The 20,764-nt window shown below is 32.0% G+C and overlaps 1 protein-coding gene across 3 annotated transcripts in view; it reads left to right on the top strand.

The window, feature by feature from the left end:
- Window positions 1-19,118, top strand: part of Dh44 (corticotropin-releasing diuretic hormone 44) — a 49,613-nt gene extending 30,495 nt beyond the window's left edge. Inside the window, exons 3-6 of one of the 3 annotated variants that reach the window (XM_085193246.1) lie at window positions 9,125-9,250; window positions 13,542-13,637; window positions 17,667-17,853; window positions 18,318-19,118. In XM_085193246.1, coding sequence (XP_085049372.1) covers window positions 9,125-9,250; window positions 13,542-13,637; window positions 17,667-17,853; window positions 18,318-18,355 — 447 coding nt within the window. In that variant the 3' untranslated portion in view covers window positions 18,356-19,118. Of the gene's footprint in view, window positions 1-9,124; window positions 9,251-13,541; window positions 13,638-14,624; window positions 14,779-15,154; window positions 15,346-16,143; window positions 16,301-16,454; window positions 16,808-17,666; window positions 17,854-18,317 lie in introns of those variants that run through there. The other 2 variants (XM_085193247.1, XM_085193248.1) reach the window with 2 other exon arrangements.
- Window positions 19,119-20,764: the final 1,646 nt, after the last annotated feature.

Here is a 20,764-nt window from a genome sequence, read left to right as displayed (position 1 = left end):
TAATCATTAAAAATTACTTCTTATTCTAATAAATACTCAATATACAAAGATATTATGCATGTGTATGGAAAATGAGGGAATACTACTTTGAAAAATATAGCTTGCAGCACATATTTCTTATTATTTTATTATTTTGTATGAGAAACAATTTCGTGTTTCACTAAAATTTTGCTCATCATAGTTAGTAGGATGGCGTACGGCATATATGACTTTTAATATTAGCATAGTGAATGCAAAAGTGTGCTCTCGAAATGTTAAAGTTTCATATTTTATGCCTGTATAATGTATATAAATACATATACTTTTAGCTAAAGGACAAATGAACCGAGTTGAATGTGCTATTGTAAACGCGACAGGCTTACAATAGCACATTCGTGGGTTCGATCCCCACTTGAGGAAGTGAAATATTTATTTACGTTTATATTTCCATTTCTTCGCTCTGGTGTCGAGGCAAAGCGCGGTGTCTGTCACTCAACACACAATGCTTCTATTAGAATTCGGTAGAAAGTGGGGAACGTGAAAGTAGGTTCCCTCTGCCTACCCTGCTGTGTGCGGGTTTCAGCGTGAAGCTGATTTTTGCTTATCATTATCTGTTTACTACGTAAGCATGTAGGTCGGTTATTTTTTTTTTATATCTTACTGACGAGATAACAATTATGACTAAACGGTATTTGTGTACCTAGAATTAAATAAATGTTGACTCAATTATGACTGTGGAGTGCTGTTACACTAAATTGTAGTATTAATTAGGCTAAAACATACAGATAAAATATCTGATTCATATTTTCCGAATGTAAAAGAATATTAAGCTTTACTTTGTAACAAATTCATCAGTTAACTACGTCTACGATAGCAAACTTATAAGGAACACGTTATATTCCTTTAGTGCGAAATTAATATACGATTCGTTTTATTTTTTTTTATAAAAAACTACCTAAATATAAAGTAATTTATATATTTCATATTATAAGAATTTATTTCATGGTATTTTGTATAAAAAAAGAAATCGATTTAGTAGTGCGACTGTAAAGTTATTCGGGCTACCTCACCGATCTCAAGTACTGGCAGCATGTTTTCTGTAAGTGCTTTTTTTATCGTCAATTTTAATTATATGTAGGCAATATGAAATTTAATAATAAATGTAGTATTTTTTGATTTTCATTTCGTATTCTATTGCTGTTTGACGTAAATAAATAATATTTTAATTTAAATTTGTTTATAATATAAATAATGACAAAATTGCAGGCAGAGGCATAGAGAAGTCTATTATTATAACATTCCGTTCCCCATTTTCAACAGAATTCTGGAGGCATTGCTTGTTGAATAGCGGAACTTAACGCCGCGCTTTTGCTCATAACTAGAACAAAAAAATTATATTAAAATGTAAATTTAAATAAATATTTTAATTCTTTTTTTTTTTTTTTAATTGCTCGTGAGGGGGTCGAACCCCTAACCGTCTCGTTACAGTCACACCCTTGGGCCCCTGCGCTACTACTGGCCTCAATTGAAGCCTTTTTTCGTAATCATTATTTCGTTAAGCCTGAAACAAGAGCTTCAATCATGTCAGTCTTTACGTAAACAAATTAACGCTAAGATTGATGGGTAAAAATTTTCTAATTTAATATTTCACGAAACATTTTTATCGATTCGCTCTCACGGTGGGTTTAACTAATTGAAAATTTTACACTCACCTGAAAGGTTTTCTATTATAATACTGTAAGTAACATTCAATTCTATGGGAAATTATGTGAGAATGATGATATTATTTTTAATATAACAAGGATTGAGGACGAGAGCTGGAGGGTTCGAGTCCCAGGAGTAGCTTTGGATTATTGTGTATTTGTGTTATTGAAGTTCCGGAAGCTTAACGTTAAATGTGAATCATGTTTATGTGATATTTCTCTATAAAAACTTCCCATATTCGATATTTTATTATTTATAAGTGGGTATAAATTATTAGATATATTTGTAGATACTTTTAGAATCATTAATTGATATGAAAAATAAACTTAATTAAAAAAAATATATTGTAAAGTTTTAAAGCGTACATTAAGCATACACCGGCTATTCGATATTTTGAATAAAGTATTTTAAAGCATATTTGCTTAAAGAATTTGTATTACGTGTTCAGAAATGTACTATTAAAATTAACATTTATTATTTTTTTATTGTAAGTCGTCAACAAAATGTAATCGGACATTTTTCAAGAAAATTGAATAAAATATCAAACGCTGACTTCAGACAATTCTTTTCGAGACGAAAATTTGTGTTAACTAGATCAAAATCATGGAATCGACAATTTCAGATCGCGCTATTTGGATGTTGAATGATAATAAAAGGGACACTTTAAAACGTTTTATATTATTGTTATAGGTCCCTAATGTATTTTACTTATAATTTTTTGTTTTAAACTATTAAATTACTTTTGTTTTAACACAATAAGCGATCTTATTAAAGAGGCCGCCGTAGCGCAGGAGCACAAGGATGTGACTGTAACGCGATGGTCGTTGGTTGGATCCCCACTCGGTATAATGAAATATTTTTTATTATTATTATACTTTTTCCGCTCTGGCGCCAAGGTAAAAGCCCGGCGTTGAGTTCCGCCACTCTACACGCAATATGTACCTATTGCGTGTCTTAACACTAGGTTCCCTCTGCCTTCCTTGCTATGTACGAGATACAGCGTGACTCTGATAAAAAACAAGCGCGAGTCGAGCTCGCCTGCCGACGGTTGCTTACAAAAATTGGATGTCTCGAGCTTTCTTTTTGAAATTCAAGCTTAGGTTACCCAGAGCCCATCAGCTCATCAGCCCTTTCATCTGATATCTCATTTGATCTAGCAGCTTTAATAACAACCCCGTTTAAGGCTATTATTTTTTAGGATTTACCCACAAATGGATAGATTTCAGTTTTTTCTTCAACTAGCACTGTAGATGCTAGCTGCTAAATTTCTTACAGACAAACATACAGACGGACGGACAACAAAGTGATTTTATAAAGATTTCCCTTAAAAGATACGGAACCCTAAAAATAACAAGATATTTATTTTTTATATCTTCGTTTGAACAAGAAATATTGCAAAGCTTTTAAAATCAATCGAGATTACCTTGTCGTATGAAACTAAGTAGGTATCAACTTCCAGAGAGTAAATCGAGACTGCTCTGTAAAGACGAGACTGACTGAAGTTTTAGAATTTAGATAGAGACGCCCGGCGTGCCAGGAATTTCGTTTTATGTAGCGGATGCAATTTCAGGTGTATTAATATAGCGCTATGAGGGAAGTTGGGAAGTTCTCTTATAAACTTATTGTGAAAACTTGAAATTTTATTTTTTTTACAATGTTTTTACTATAATATCATAACTTGCTTTATCATGTTTTTTTCTAGTCACAATTTACGTTGTTTAATTATAACATTTAGTAGTTGTTAGTAGTTTGAAGTGACAGATTGTAGATTCGATTCCCATTCGAGGAAATGAAATATTTAATATTTTCATTTCTTCGCTCTGGTGTTGAGGCAATGCGCGGCGTTGAGTTCCGCCAGTCAACATGCAATGCCTCCAGTATTTAACGGAAATGGGGACGTATTGTCATAGTGCCATAGTATTGTGTGCGGAAAAAAGAAAAATATTGATATTAAAAAGAAATAATACATATTTTCTGTACACAGTTATTTATAATTTATTGTAATTATTAACCTGTAAGTCACGGCTACACGTAACTCGCACATTTTATGGCATTAGGACATTATTCAAGATTGAACCCATTATGGATAGATAGAGAAACGGAGGTTCCTAGTTCGTTATAAAGAAATTCTATAGAGAGGTTATAAAAGATTGCAAATGGCGGTTATTAAATTTTCTTCTTTAAGCGCATAGAGAAATCTCCTAGGATTTCTATTAACATCGATTGCATTATCTTTTTAGTAAGCATTATCCTCCCAACTAGAATTTGATGACGATAATTACGAAGTGAGGCCAGTCGTAGTGACACAAGCGTGTGACTGTAAACGGCACAGGTTGTGAGTTCCACTCGAGGAAGTTAAATATTTAATATTTCAATTTCTTTTGATTTCTCTACTCCACACGCAATGCCTTCAGAATTAAGCGAAAAGTGGGAAGCGGAATGTTGAATATTGGGTTCCCGCTGCCTACCCCGCTGTATGCGTGCAGCATGAAACTGAAGAAACTCACGAAGTTAATATAACAGTTTTTTAAAATTTGCTTAAATAAATTATAAGCTGAATATATAATTAAACTTGTTATACATAGATAAAGATCGACGGAAGTTCCAGACGACAGATTGTCGGTCGACGCGCGTCGTCAATAGTTGCTATTTCCGAAGTCATAGCTTTGACACTTGTTGCATGTCACATGTTTATGGTTAACTTGTTAATCATGTAAAGTTTTCATCTCATCAAAGACATAAATGTGAAATTGGAGCCAAGTTAAATTTTCACCAACAAAAGAATCAAAGTTATATATAGGAGATAGGGTCCGAGTTCTGTGGGTAGGTGTTTACTAAGGATAAACTTCCTGCTTTTAATTTACTTCACCAATTTTGTTACTTACAGGCTTTATAAGTTCTTCTATTACTATTTTCACTCTGTGCTGGACAATTATTTTCATGTCTGGTGAAAAAAATCGCTAATTTAAACAAGACTTTGAATTTTATCTCGAGTGAAAACAAAATTCGTTTCTAATAAGCTGGTCCGAAAAAAATAGTTTAAGTTAAATTAAAGTCAATCGGTCTTAATTATTTTCCATTAACCACACGTGCTTCGATCAACGTGACAGTCCTGAACTGGCACGTTCCTCACACCATAAACAAAGAACAATAACAATAACCACACGGATGAGAAGCCACAGCTAAAAACTAGTATATTTAAATAATACTTCGCTATTAATTTTCTTTAAAAATATACGGAGGGTAGCAAATTTATTAAAACGACATTGAGACCATTTTAGACGAAGCGTGAAATTACTAACAGGAATTTTCAGATTTTGTTTCTGATATCATTATAACAGTCATAACCCTCAAGGATTATGTTCAAATATCTTTTATCATTATTTATATTACTTACTTAAACTATAATATTCTTTAATTGAAATAAAAAATAACAATTTTATTTTTGTCAAATATAATTTCTGAATATTTAACACCCACAAGACCCAAAAAATATTGATTTAATTTAATTAATTTATTATCAAATTAACCCTTTTAACCACAGATGAGACAAATGTAAGACAAACTAAATTACGAACCTATTTATTATCATATACTCTAAAACCTTTATCTAATTTATTAAAAAGGATTACCTAATGAAAGTTGTCACAGATATTTAACCTGTGAACTATTGTAAAGCCTATAGCGGATAAGTTAAAAGTTTAATAATTTATTGCGAAACTTTTAGATGAATTTCAGTTAGCGAATATCTATTGGAGTTATCTAAATAAGTTTCACACTTTCCAAATACAATCATTTGTGAAATCCTTTATTAAAGGTACAGTTATAAAAATACGAAAAATATTAGGGGCAGGTCATGGCGCAGGGGCACAAGCGGGCAACAAGTAAACGCGACAGGTGGTGGGTTTGATTCCCACTCGAGTATCTAAGGCTTAGCGCGTACTGGTAACTTTTGTCACGGTGACAATAAATTTTTTGTCACTGACATGTCATCATACTTTTCACCACTACGCGCACTTGCGATGACAGTGACGAAATTTTTTACATTTGATAAAATGGATCTCGAAGAGATGGTTGTCTGTGCACTTATATTAAGAAATAGAAAAAAAAGCAAATGTAGAAAATATTGGCTTTCAACTTTTCATTTGTTTTAGAGCAATGGCCTCAACTCAATTTCGTCAATCAGTATTGTCATTGTCTATTTCATCTTCATGAAAACACACGTTTTGCCTTGGTGATGAACTTGACGCCATTCTTGAAATAAAAATTCGGTGCTGCAATGCAACACGCAGCCGTTTCATGTTTATGGGGAAGACGACTAGTATGGAAACCGCAAGTGGGAGGTGACATTTAGTTGCTAATGCGCGCACGGGCATACAAATCTATGGACGCGGTGACAGTTGCGTCACTGGCGTGTTGCCGGCCTCCGCGGACAAAAAGTCACCCAATTGTCACGTATCCAAATGCGCGCACCTTCATTAAGTGTAATGTACACGGTGACAGTGACGCAACAGTCACGGTGACAAAAATCACTAGTGCGCGCTATACCTAATTCTTCAATATTTATATAACGAATATTCTAATTTCTTCGCTCTGATGTCAAGGCAAAGCCAGCGTAGAGTTCCGCCACTCAACACACAATACCTCGAAAAATTCTGAGAAAAGTCTTAACAGCGAAGTGTCTTAACTCTAGGCTCTCTCTACCTACCCTGCTACAAGCAAGATAAAGCATGAAATTGAAAAAATAAGTGTCATGGTTTTTGTATGAACTGTAGAAGTCGAAACCTAAGGTAATACGTTCATAAAATATGTTTTTATAGTTGTATTGCGGAAGGTTAAATTAAAAATCTGCTGCACGTTTCATCTCGAATATATTTTTAGCACAATCGCCGCCTAGGCTACGAAACAGTATTTTATTCACAAAAAATAAACCAGTAATAGTCGTTATGTAAGGATTTCCATAATATAATACTACAGCGCTACTAAAGATACATAAGTAATTATAATATAAAAATCTGTTTTAAATAAAGTTTTCTTATGCATTTCATATTTTATATAATAGATACCTTCACGCTGTATCCCGCATGCAGCAGGGTAAACAGAGGAAGCATAGTGCCTAACATTAGTGTTAAGACACTCCGCTCCCCACTGGAGGCATTACGTGTTGAACACCGGTACTCAACTGAATTCTTTATCGGTATAGGTAAAATGTATTTGACGTCATCGATCACAAAAAGGCATATATATCAATAACGTATTATAGAATGAAAGAAACCTTAAGATTGATCAGATTCTTTTATATGTTCTTACAAGTGTCAAAAACAATAAAGCCCATAACAATAGCTCTCAAGATAAATATCTCTATATTATGTACAATATCCCATCATGAATATTGTATATTTTCATATTATATTGGAGGATAATGAAGACGCCTTTTAGGACAATAAAGACTTTTCTTAGGAGAAAATCTTTAGGCTGATAACGTTATTTAACCACAATCATCAATCAATCAATGATTTTAATTGTATTAATTTATAATTCTCTCCAAAAAATAATAATATTCTAATATTAGACCAGTCAAATTATATTGTAGAGTTATTCTCATCTTAGGTATTTTAGTGCTATATAGTTCAACAAATTAGATAGATAGGTCTTCTCGATCCCAATCATTCAGCTATATATAAATAATTATTAAGCACTATTGAATTTGTGAGTTAAGGCAGAAAATTGTGGATGACATTTCAAAGAGGCCAGAGCCCAGAGGCCAGAGGACATAGCATCTGTAAGAGCGTTACATCATTCCACTCGATCGAGCACATTCCTCTCATATATTCGTATCTAGACTGAAATAAAACAAGAATGACAAATCGACGGAAGCATGAACCTCGCCATATAGAGATTACACAAGAGAGTGGGCTTCGTGAAACGATTTTTCATTGTTCTCCCAAATTATCGCGCGGTTTCGGCTGGCGCTATTTCAGCTTCTAACAATCTCATTTGAATGTAACGACGTTACTTTTATTCAGGTACTTGTGTATTTTCGTATGGATAAAATCTAAGTTGTTTTCATTTCCTTCAAATTACACGTTTTATTTACTTTATAGCTGCTAAATGTATCTTTTTAATTTTTGTTCTTGTTATGTCTAACAATATGTATTCATTGATATTTGTTTAAACTATCAGCTTTACGCTGTATCCTGCACACAGTAGGGTAGGCAGAGGGAACCTAGTGAGTGTTAAGACCTTCCGTTCCCCACTTTCTGCCGAATTCTGGAGGCATTGCGTGTTGAGTGGCAGAACTAAATGCCGCTTGTTTATACTAACAGAATGTATTTATCAATCCGAGGATATGGATTCGTCGTAATTCTAACCGACCTAAGTTAAGGAGTTCTAAATATGGATCCTTATATATCAATTTAACTATATTACAATAAGAAAATGAAAAAAATAGTGTTTTTGTTATAAATTTGAAAAGGATATTTTTTACTGAAAGAAAATAAATCCAATTTGATATTTTTTTTTGACTCAAAATTTACGAATTCTTAACTTCTTAATTCATTAAAAAAAACACAAAATATAATAAACGACAAGAACAAAAGAGGTTCTAGTTTATCCAAATACATAATGCTTTTTGTGGTTTCTTGAGCACAAAGCATGAGACGCTTTGTCCTCAACAGGGAGTTGGGTCCTGTGCAAATATAGCCCTAGGAGCATCCTCCAAATGAAGTGAGACCGCACTTACTCCCGTCGCTAATGGCGCATGAGAAAACGACACATGGGAAACCTAGTTTGTTCTCTTTGTTGTACTAGTAGTTTTCCATTTTATCTAAAAAACAAAAAATCTGTTAATCGGTTCAATTTTAATAATGCATTAAATTAATATTTATTATAGAAAAAAAATTGTAGATACATATTAAAATGTCATTTTTCAATATTATTTAACTGTGACAAAAATCGCTGTGTAATGTTCTTTTTAACAAAAAAAACATGTTATTCAACGGAAATGTCTCCAATTTAAACGGGATTTGCGATGAATTTTAATGAACGTCGTCGTAGCATAGTTTAAAACAAGTCTTTTGTGGTGCTTAATCAATGTATATATGAAACGAATACTTAATTATTGTTTTAATTAAGTATCAGTTTTCACGTTTTAAAATTAACAGTTTAAACATTGCGAATTTATTTTTCATTTCCTTATGAAAATAAGCTTATCCCGCATTTAGGATGGCAGACAGAGGGAGCTTAGTGTTAAGACACTCCGCCGAATTCTAGAGGCATTGAGTATTGAGTGGCAGAACTTAACGTTGCGGTTTCCCTCCACACCAGAGCGGAAAAAAGAAAATATTAAATATTTCATTCCCTAAAGTGGAATTGAACCCACAGCCTGTCGCGTTTATGTATGTTCTTTATTGCTTTATTTTATTAATGTTGTTTGTGTCAGATGTGGTGGGCTATCTGGTGCGCGGTGGTAGTGGCTGGTAGCGCGGGCACCCACGCAGCACCATCATCAAACATGATCCCATCCGCCATCGACTGGACGCAACTTGATGCTCTCGCACCTGAGGATGTAAGTCTATATTCATTTTTAATTTTCAAATATGATCTATCTATACTAATATAATAAAGCGGAAGAGTTTGTTTGTTTGTTTGTTTGTTTGTTTGTTTGAACGCTAAGATCTCTGGATCTACTGGTCTGATTTACATTGTTTTTGTTTTGTATAAAAGCTGCATTCTTCAGAAGTGCTATAGGCTATATAACATTACATTACTCATATATACTAATATATTTTAAAGTACTTTCTAATTTGACATGCAATTTATTCTGCCATGTTAATAACAACCGTCGCGTCGCTACGCAACCGTTACCGCGACATATTGATATTCATCCTTATGAATAGTCACTCTTAACATTTTATCTAGATTGAAATTATAGTTTACTGTATAGCATTCTAATAAATAATTAAGGAGATGTCACTGATTCCAAATGACCTAGCCTACGGGCGGCATAGTGTGAGCGACGCGAATAAGCAGATGACATTGACGGTTTTATAGATTTTCATACATTTTCGAACTATTGTAAATGTTTATGTAATTAATTGCTGTTTATAATTAATTTAAGCTACACTTTGGTTCTCTTCTTATTTTATTTGATATTGCCCGTTAAAATTATCCTACTTAATAGAGAGAAATGTTTAGTTATTTCGTAGAGTCGATATCTATGTACGCACGCACGGAAAACTTTAGGTACTTTTTCTAATATTAAAAATACCTATCCTTTAGTTACTTTTAATCCTTTTGTTGGTTCATTTCAATAACTCAGATAATTTTTTCTAATAATATGTCTCTACTTATTATTCTTTTTGATTATTTAAGCTTATATTTTCTTACTAATTCTATTGAAAATTGAAAATAATTTCATGAATATATTTAATAAATATTCTTATAATTGAAGCAGGCGTAGCCGCGTCCGGGTCCACTAGTACTAATATAATAAAGCGGAAGAATTTGTTTGTTTGTTTGTTTGTTTGTTTGAACGCTAAGATCTCTGGATCTACTGGTCCGATTTACTTTGTTTTTGTTTTGTATGAAAGCTGCATTCTTCAGAAGTGCTATAGGCTATATAACATTACATTACAAATATGTACTAATATATTAAAATACTTTCTAACTTGACATGCAATTTATTCTGCCATGTTAATAACAACCGTCGTTGCTAAGGAACGGCTTGCAAAGTTTCTTTGTTGTTTTAAGAAAACGTCACCCAAAATGAAATTATATTTTAATATTCATCCTTATAAAAATAAATCTATATATATAAAATCGAAAGGTCACTCACTCATCACGAAATCTCAGAAACTACATGTGCTAGGAATCTCAAATTTTGCATAGGAGTTACTTATAGGACGTAGGTGCTCGCTAAGACGGGAATTTGTGATATTCGACTTCTAAGGGGTTGTTTTTGGGGTCGAAAGTTTGTATGAAATTTCGTTACTACAAATGCTAGAAGTCTCAAATTTTGCATAGACGTCACTAGGACGTAGCCATGGAGACAGAAATTAATAATAACATAGTTCACGCGGGTGAAACCGCGAGCGGGCCGCTAGTATATTATATAATCCATACCTATATTATACATTTGAAATTAAATCTGTCTGTCTGTCTGTCTGTCTGTCTATCTTTTACGCAATCAGGGCCAAACCGCTAATTTAATTGTGATAAAATACTCGTATAGAGATACTTGAGGGTCCCGGGATGAACATAGGATACTTTTTTTTTCACATATTTGTAATATTTTCGATATATACCAATATATTAAAATAATTAATTTGACAAGCAATTTATTCCGCCATGTTAATAACAATCGTCGCTACGCGTTGCTAAGCAACGGCTTGCAAAGTTTGTTGTTTTAAGAAAACGTCACCCAAAGTGAGTTTGCTTAATGTATACATGGCGCGCGCCGATATAGATTTGTATACATTAACAAAAATTAGATGATTTCTATAATTTGATATTCGTCCTTATGAAAATAAATATAATAGACACTTTTAGCATTTCATCTTGATGGCAATTATAGTTTACTGTATAACATACTAATAAATAATTACGGAGATGTCACTGATTCGAAATGACCTAGCCTACGAGTGGTATAGTATGACCGACGCGAACGGGCAGATAGATAGATGACTTTGATGATTTTGTAAATTTTTATATATTTTCGAATTACTATTATTTTTTATGTAATTATTTACTGCTTATAATTAATTTATCTCAGTTCGGTTATCTATACCGATGTTATACACTTAAAATATCGTAATTTTAATCATTTGAGATTTTATTTAATATTGTTCGCAAAAATTAATAATTATTTAATATAGAAAAATGTTTAGTACGCGCAAACTTAAGAATTTCCTTAAGTTACGTTTACTTCTTTTGTTTGTTAATTTCGGTTACTCAGATATTTTTTCTAATAATAAATCTCCACTTATTATTATTTTTTAACTTATTTTAATTATTTAGGCTTATATTTTCGCGGGCGTAGCCGCGTCCGGGCCCACTAGTATTTAATAAATATTCTTAAAGTTCAAGCAGGCGTAGCCGCGTCCGGGTCCACTAGTATTTTATAAAAAATAACAAAATTGACACCAAAACAGTCGAGATTTCCCAACTCGTTAGATTGTTTGTGCTAAAAATATATTTATTTCCCCAGTGTGATTATATAAAAAGCGGCGTTAGGTGTAATGGATGCGTAAAGATAAAAAGATAGAAATCAAACTCGCGTAAAAGGTTGTGGTATAATATGATTATAAATATTAATTATTAATCGATTTTATTAATAAGACCAATTGATTATTATTAACTAGAATTTTTACTTTTAATAAACATATCATTAAATTTCAGAGATGTCAATGAAATTTTTACTTTCATACACTGTACATACAAAATACAATAGATTTAGTTACTGTGAGAAAAAGTGGTGCTAAATATTCAGCTTGGACTAAACAATACTTAAGCTTTACGATGTACCCCGCACACAGCAGGGTAGGCAGAAGTAAACTAGTGCTAAGACGCTGTGACGCCCTACTTTCCGCTGAATTCTGAAGGCATTGCGTGTTGATGGGAGAACTCAACGCCACGCTTTGCCTCGACACCAGAGCGAAGAAATGGAAATACAAATTTAAATAAATATTTCATTTCCTCGGGTGAGGATCGAACCCACAAGCACACAAGTCCCATATACAAAACTCTCCTCTTTCTGAACTGGTTCTCAAGTGAAACAATATTTGAGAATCTCATAAAATTAATATAACAGCGTAATATTTGAGCTTGATGGTCCATTACGCTATCAGATATCATTTAAGGAGCCCAATTTATAAAGTCACGTGCAACTTTCATGAATGCCACTTAGCTTATATTTGCATAACAATTTCAATTCTTTACGCCAGTCGTTTTTACAAATAGATAAATAATAGCTTATTGTTTACTTTTGCTTCTTGCATCATAGTACCAGTCATGGTGGAGGGGCACCAGCGTGTGACTGTAAATGCGACAGGTTCTGGGTTCGATTTTCACTTGAAAAAATTCAATATTTAATAGTTTCTTCGCTCTAATGTCGATATAAAGCGCGACCTGAAGAGGAATGCCTCAGGAAATGGGGAGTGCAGTGTCTCAACACTAACCCTCCTTTGCCTACCCTGCGTGAAGCTGAAAAAAAAATCACAGCATATCAAAATTGACTTTTATAACATCTACTAAAGTTCTACTATTGACATTAATATTACAAGTCAAGAGAGTGTACCTCAATCATATGTCAAAACGTTAACAGTTTGGATAGTTAGAACGCTAACAAGGGATATCGTTTAAAGTCAGTTATTGGTGCTACTGACAGAATAATTGTGTTTTGTTTAATATCTACTTCCGCTGGAGCTTCTTACAGAAAATATTATTATCTTCTATAGAAAATATCTTTATGCAAAAACATTTTTATTGAAAATCAATGTTCTTCCACTAGATTTTATTGTATAGATTCTTATCGAGATTTGTCAATACTAAATCGTTTGAATCTGTGAAGAAATAAATGCTGAATGTACTCTAGACTTAAGCACAATTTTTAAAACATTGTGTTGCTTTTAAAGAGAGCGTTAGAGTAAAGAAATGAAAATATTAAACATTTCATTTCCTCGAGGGGATATCGAACCCACTACCTGTCGCAGAAACAGTCACACGGTTGTGAACCTGCGCCACGATTGTTTACTATTTGTTCATTTCTCTGAATATTTAGGACTGATTCTACGTTTTTTTTAATAATAATGCATGAATGGTATCTATAACAGTGTGTTGGTTTATGTTTTTGTACATAGGATTCTCTTGGCTACGCTGTTTCACCTATGAGTCGTCGCTCCGCAGCTGGCTCTCCTCGACTGTATCTTCTGGCTGAAGTTCCTCGTGATTCCCAGGTAATACTCGGTTATTATATTGAATAAAATTATTATTTTCGGATATATCATGAGCGAATGTCGTAAAATTTACTAAGATATTTAATCGTTTACTATAAAATAACTTAAAGTACACTCAACAAATAAATTTTAGTGTATCAAAAAAATAACTATACTTTTTCTATTTAGTTATGTACCATAAGTTATTAAACAAATTGATAGACAATGGTTTCTGAGTCTTAAAACATATCGTGTATTAATGCAATTAATCAAAATAAAAAAAAAATTAAACATTAAAATACTAACTCTAGTTTTTAAGCTAAATATTTCCTTGTCAGTATACGGTAGAACTTATCTTACTTGTTTTATATAAATATACAGATAACTTTAAATTTAATTTTCAATTATCTTATATCAAAGGAAAAGGGACTCTCCTAATTATTAGTCAAGCAAAGTTGCAAAGTAAACTCGATACTTCGCGTCTCTGTCAATTATATTGTTCAAAAAGTACTGACGCATCTTAATAGCTTTATGTTACATTTATAAAAAAAACATAATATAATGAAAATGAATCACCAGTTTTTCTAATTGTTTTCTTCGGGTCCACTATTTTTAAGATATATCAAATAAAAATAGATATTTACGCCATTAAGACATAATATAAGACTGTCATTATCTTAACCGGGTTGTTTCAAGCCAACCGTGGCGCAGAGACACAAATTGTGACTGTAAAAGCATAGGCTGTGGGTTCAATTCCTATTCGGGGAAATGAAATATTTAATATTTCCATTTTCTTCGCTCTGGTGTCGAAACAAAGCGCGATGTTGAGTACCGCCACTCAACAGGCAATACCTTCAGAATACAACAAAAATGGAGAACCGAGTGTCTTAACACTAGGTTAAGGATCGTATTCAAATGTGAAAGAAACATTCTAGTATTTCGACATCATAACTAAAACATAATTTTTTGGGAGATGTGTTTTTGACAAATGAAGTGCAAATTACAAAGGTTTCGAGTGACGACAACATGGCTCGCCCAAGGCGTGAATTTAATCTATCCCTATTCCCCTCGATCGACCTCCTACAGAAGACGGCGTTCGAACTTTTACAGAAAGAACAAGCAAAAATCAATCGCGAATATCTCAACTGTATTGGAAAACGAGGTTAGAATAAACATTCAATTGTTCTAATTAATATGTTTATTACAGAAAGCTTTTAATTAATGTATTTGCTATTCTTACAATTCTGTTTTTGACATCTTCCTAAATACGAAAATTATAGTAAAACTGCCTTTTAGCTAGAACTAGCATATACATAATATAAAATTTTGAATTGTTTAGTACTAGCTATAGTTGTTCTATCGAAATGTTTAATCATAAATAATTAGATGCATGTATACTTAATTATACATAATAATTTTAACTTTAACTTAATAAATCAAAAACTTTAAGTTCTGCTTTTAGATTATTTATTATGCTAAAATAGTTAATTATTTTCTATTAGACATATAATTATAAAAATATTAAATATTTTTTCCAGATTCAGAAAGCACCCCCAACCCAGACTGCAGGCGTTAATTAATGAACATACAAAATCGTGAACTAGCTAAGTGTTGCCGTCCTACATCTATTAAATTAATGAATTATTTGTTATTTATGTATATTCTAAATTATTTTTCTCCATGTTGTTTTATATTATATGTATAATTAATAAATAATAATGTAAATTAACTGTGTTTTGAAAATAATACCTTATATTTTAATATATCTTAAAATATACTTTTCGGCAAATTTGGTAATTGCTTGCTAATAAATTTCTATTAAAAGAAAAGCGTTATAAAAAAAAGCATATTAAGGATAGAGTGCATTTTTGTCTAGATGACAATAAATTCTTTGTCTTCTTGCATTGGATTAGATAAATCACTAGGAGACGGCTCTCTGTCGAATCGTTTTTAAATATATTAAAAAAAAATTGGATTCACACGTTTTAGAATAATAAAAAATTGTTTTCACTTTTTAACCGACTTCTGTAAGAAAAGGAGGTTATCAATTCGACTGTATTTTTTATTCAGTAATTAACTGTTGAAAAACTGTGTATCTATTTTCATGTTGACAGTACTTATTATAAATTCGGGAAGATTCAACTCATTTTCCTCGAGGTGCAATATAGCTTTGACGTAGTTAAAATGATATTTAGTTGCTATGGCGCACATGATAATACAAATTTGAGGATGTGGTGACAGTTGCGTCACAGTCATGCCGCCTTCCTCCACGGACATAGAGTCACCCAATTACCAAATATCCAAACGTAACTTCATTAGGGAAGTATGCAGTGACAGTGACGCAACACTCCCAGTGACAAAAATCACAAATGCTCGCTATCTCTTTGACGTTATAAAGGTAGCAAGATCTATGCTATATTTGCACAGATATTTACTCTGGAAAAGCTCATATTGAGAATATAAACAATATCTCTGAATTAGGATACCTGTATTTCATAACACTAACATTATTAATAAATGGGAAAAGGAGGAAAGCGAGCGGATGAAGAGGCGCATGCCGATGCTGTCCATCGATATGCCCATGTCCGTGCTGCGTCACAAGCTGAGCCTTGAGAAAGAACGAAAGATGACCGCGCAACGAGCTCTGGCCAACCGAAATTTCCTCAACGACATTGGAAAACGAGGTACTGGTACACTGATACTAGTCTGTTATCTCTTCTTCTTCTTCTTCTTTAATAATTTTCATCTATTAGTCTTCTCTGTCAACTATTTTATCGTCTCGTTTGTGAAATGTTTACCCAAAGAGATATTTATGATGTTTTTTCTTTTAATTTACAGGATTCAACCTGAGCCCATCGTTTGAAGTGGAAAAATACTAAAATTATTATATTTACTGAATGTCTTCGTTGATGAGAACAATTCAATTTGTAAACGGTACCTGACTGAAGTAGATTTAATTTTTTTAGAGTAGTCTTATGTAAGCTGTGAATTGTATAATTAATTATATCTTATTAGCTACTATTATATTATATTATTATTATTATGTTGTTAATAAAATACGTTCTTCCTTAAATAATTGTTGAAAATTTGTTTTAACAGAATTGAACAAAAATGTCTACTACTTTTAGTCTACCTCTTAACATCATGCATGTAGTGACTATTTCTTAGCATTTATTTACTTTTAATTAATATAGAATCTTATGTTTATGTGTAAAGTACAATAAATAAAAATTGTAAAAAAATATTTTGGTTTTATTTTGAAATCTATGGATATCCAAATCTGAAGTTATTTTTTAATAATAAATAGTTGTAATATGTTTTATTTTTTGGAAAGTAAGTCTTCATTTGTTTGATATATACAATTATGATAGTAACAAATTACATGAACATGACTTGCTATATAACAAGCAGCTCTATCGCGTACGTTTAATTAAATTATGATTTCTTATAAAGAGAAACATTATTTATGAAACACAAACAGCTCGCCGAATAAAACGTCATTACCGATAATTACGTTTTACTCAGAATAAATAATTTATTTTATTATATTAATTAAATTATATATTAGATATTTAAAATGGGTCATTGCAACGCAACAGTTAATAAATGTATAACATAAAAAGATATATATTCCTACGCAAATAAAAGAAACCCATCACGCAATTTTTAGTTAATTAGCTGTATTGGTTTCCAAAGTCAATTAACCGTTCTGATCGTTGTCTTTGACATTCAATCAATGTAAATTAACAAAAAAGAAATTCCTTTTTTTTTATTAAATTTTATTAAAATTGAATAGACAAAGTAAACAAATCGATAATGTTTATAGGAAGGAAGAAATTACTTGTTGTTCTAAAAGTTTAAAAAGTCACGTAAATAATTAAAATTAACGCGGTTGGTGTGCTTATCAAATTTTCAAATAGACTGATCTTTTGCTTCAGAGAGAATCTAGTGTTAACACACTCCGTTCCTCATTTTGATCTTTTGCGATGGTTTAAAAGATAGCAGGGCCAATTAAGTTAGTAGATAATACAAAAATTAATATTGTTTTAGAATTTGGCTGAGCTACGTGAGGGTCGCCCAAGGCCAAAACGCAAGATGCCATCACTATCCATCAACAACCCCATGGAAGTTCTTCGTCAACGACTCCTACTCGAAGTTGCCCGTAAGCAAATGCGTGAAGCGAACCAGCGGCAGGCAGTTGCTAATAGAGTTTTCCTGCAAAATGTTGGCAAACGAGGTATTTATATCAATAAAATATTATATTATTTCTAAATATTGTATTTAATGTGTAAATCTTAAAACATATTTTAAAATAAATCCTTAATGATGAATATATATACTGAAAATATATTGTGAATTATCTACAATTTACAATTTTCTTAACTTATTTGTATCTTAATTCTTAATTCCACGAGTGTACGCAATCTTAATTCATGAATGGGTGCACTCTTAACTTAAAATATTTATAAAGTTTTTTTAGCTTCAATCTGTATCCCGCACATAGCAGGATAGGCAGAGGGAATCTAGGAATTATTTTCCACTGAATTCTGGAAGCATTAGGTATATATTAAATAACGGAACTTAACAAAGAAATGAACATACAAAATGAAAACATCCTCGGCTGAGAATTGTACAACCTGTTGCGCTTATCGTCTATTAAGTAAATTGATATTTGCAATTCAAAAATGATTTATTTCACAGGTTTTTGGGCTGGGTCGGCTCCTCGCTACGACAACTAAAGACCTTGAAAAATCTTTTTATTTACGCGAGTTTCCCCCGACCGACAGTAAGACGTCTCTACCATTCCTACTTCTTTCATATAAACTGACTACCTACATAATTACAGTATTCTTTAAAGTCACGAGTACACAAGTAGTGTAATTAGTCGCTAAGCTTGATTTAAATGAAATCTTCTTAGTAATTATAATACAAGAATATTCGACAATTATATCTGTTTGTTTTAATAATTTTATATAATATTTAATTTCGAAATGTGACAGAAATATTAAAAATAACTCAATTCCCGTCCTTTCCAGTTCTTGTTCTTATTCTTTTTTTTTTACGTAGTTTGTTGGGTGTGAATGCTAACCAGCTCACCATTCACCCTAACGACTTCGTAGATAAATATTGTAGATTTAATAAAAAAAAATGTATTTAATTTTTTTTTAAACGCTATAGTCGATGTTACGGTAGTTGTAAATTATTTGTGCCAAAATAAATATCTTGTTTAAAACATTTTATAGTATCCGCTGTTGCATGTTCTATTCGTATATATATGTATATTTCTATTTAATAATATATATGTTAGAAAATATGTTATTATATAAGGAAACAGACTATCCATATAAAAAAATTAGCTTAATTTTAATTATATAGATATGTACAGTATAGCTGATACATGTAAACTTTGATTTATTAAATGGATCTCTTACTTATTATAGCTACGTAGGGAAATATGACATTAAAATATGAATTACGTTCAATAAAAACGTTAAATTATTATTTTTTAGTTTCATTTTTTCCCATTTTCAATTGTTATTTTAATAAATAAAATATTAATAGATTATAATTTATGGTTTATTCCTAACATATCATGAATTTACGACAAAATTCTAATATAATAATAGCAATATTATTTAGACAATTCTATGTATGTTAACGAAAGCACGATGGAGCATGCGAGATGTATGCCTTTGATACTTTGAAGATACGAGTAACTTACTTAAACGCCCTCTTAGTTTCCCCTATTAAGTTTTGAGATCAAGGATAGGAATACACTTAAATAAATTGCCTATTTCAATAAGATCTACGTTATCATGGCCTGATTAAGTAAATAGTAAGTGTAAGAGGATTCAAATCCAATAAAAACTTTTACTGCATAACTAAAATAATAATAAATAATCCAGAGGCCTTCGTGGCTCAGGTACACAAGTGTGTGACTAAGTGCGACTGGTTGTGGATTCGATCCCCACTGGAGGAAAGAAATATTTATTTAAATTTATATTATCATTTCTCCTCTCTGGTAACGTTATCACGTAATGCCTCCAGAATTCGGCGGAAAATGGTGAACGGAGTGTCTTAACACTATGTTCCCTCTGCCTACCCTGTCGCTTACGGGATACAGCGTGAAGCTGATTTTAATTTTCTATATAATTAGTTCTTATCTATACACTGTAAATTTCTTAAATACTTTACAAAGATCGATGACCATTAATTTACCATCAATCAAAAACATCAGTTTACAATACATCGATTAATGCGGTTCCAGTTTTTCATCATCAAATTGGAATGCTGCAATAAAGACCTCAATCAACTTTTGACTAAGGGCTCTCTTTGACGACGTTAATTAGGTTTTTTAGATGCCCCGCACACTACCCATTCGATATTTTTTTTATTTAAGTAAGTATTTAAGTTAGTGAGTTAAATGTATGAGAAAATGTCAGTGTTTTTTATCATATTCTCAGTTTTTCGTGTGAGACGTTTTTGTAATCTCGTTATCTTTCTTGAAGACAAGGTCAGAAGGAACGCTTTTGCGTTTAATCCTCTCCTTTTTAGTTATTATAGCACCGATTAATAATACTTACTACGATTCACATCTCTATGTAAACTACATACTTTCTTTATATTTTTTTGTTTAGTTTTACGCTGTACCCCGCACATAGCAGAGTGAGCAGAGGGAATATGGGAACTTAGTGTTAAGACACTTCCGTCTCAACCTCAACGCGTGCTTTGCCTCGTTACCAGAGCGCAAAAGGGAAAATATTAAATATTTTATTTCTCCGAGTGGGAATTGAACCCATAACCTGTCACGTTTACACGCTTGTGCCCCTGCCCCCTACTGGCTTCGTTACATACAACTGGTTAGTTAGAAAAATAACAAAATATAAACAGATTTTTATCTTTTTTCTTAATTTAAAATAAGCGTGCGTTTTCATTGTTCAATTAATACACTATGGTACTTTATAAAGTTCATGAGATAGGAAATGGCTGTGACACAAACCGCTTAAAGTCAAATAGGCCAATAGTGGACATCCTTCTATACTTGTTAATTAAAATTCTCTAGGAACAGTACTTTCTAGAAAAATATAAATATATATTGAAACTAGTTTTGTTTTATTTTTAACCGACTTCTGTAAGAAAAGGAGGTT

This window comes from Heliconius melpomene, chromosome 11 (assembly GCF_056956725.1).
Source record: "Heliconius melpomene rosina isolate 202511_hmr_F chromosome 11, ASM5695672v1, whole genome shotgun sequence".
Classification (NCBI taxonomy): Eukaryota; Metazoa; Arthropoda; class Insecta; order Lepidoptera; family Nymphalidae; genus Heliconius; species Heliconius melpomene.
The sequence above is the reverse complement of the archived record's forward strand: the minus strand, read 5'-3'. Positions and strand labels throughout refer to the sequence as shown.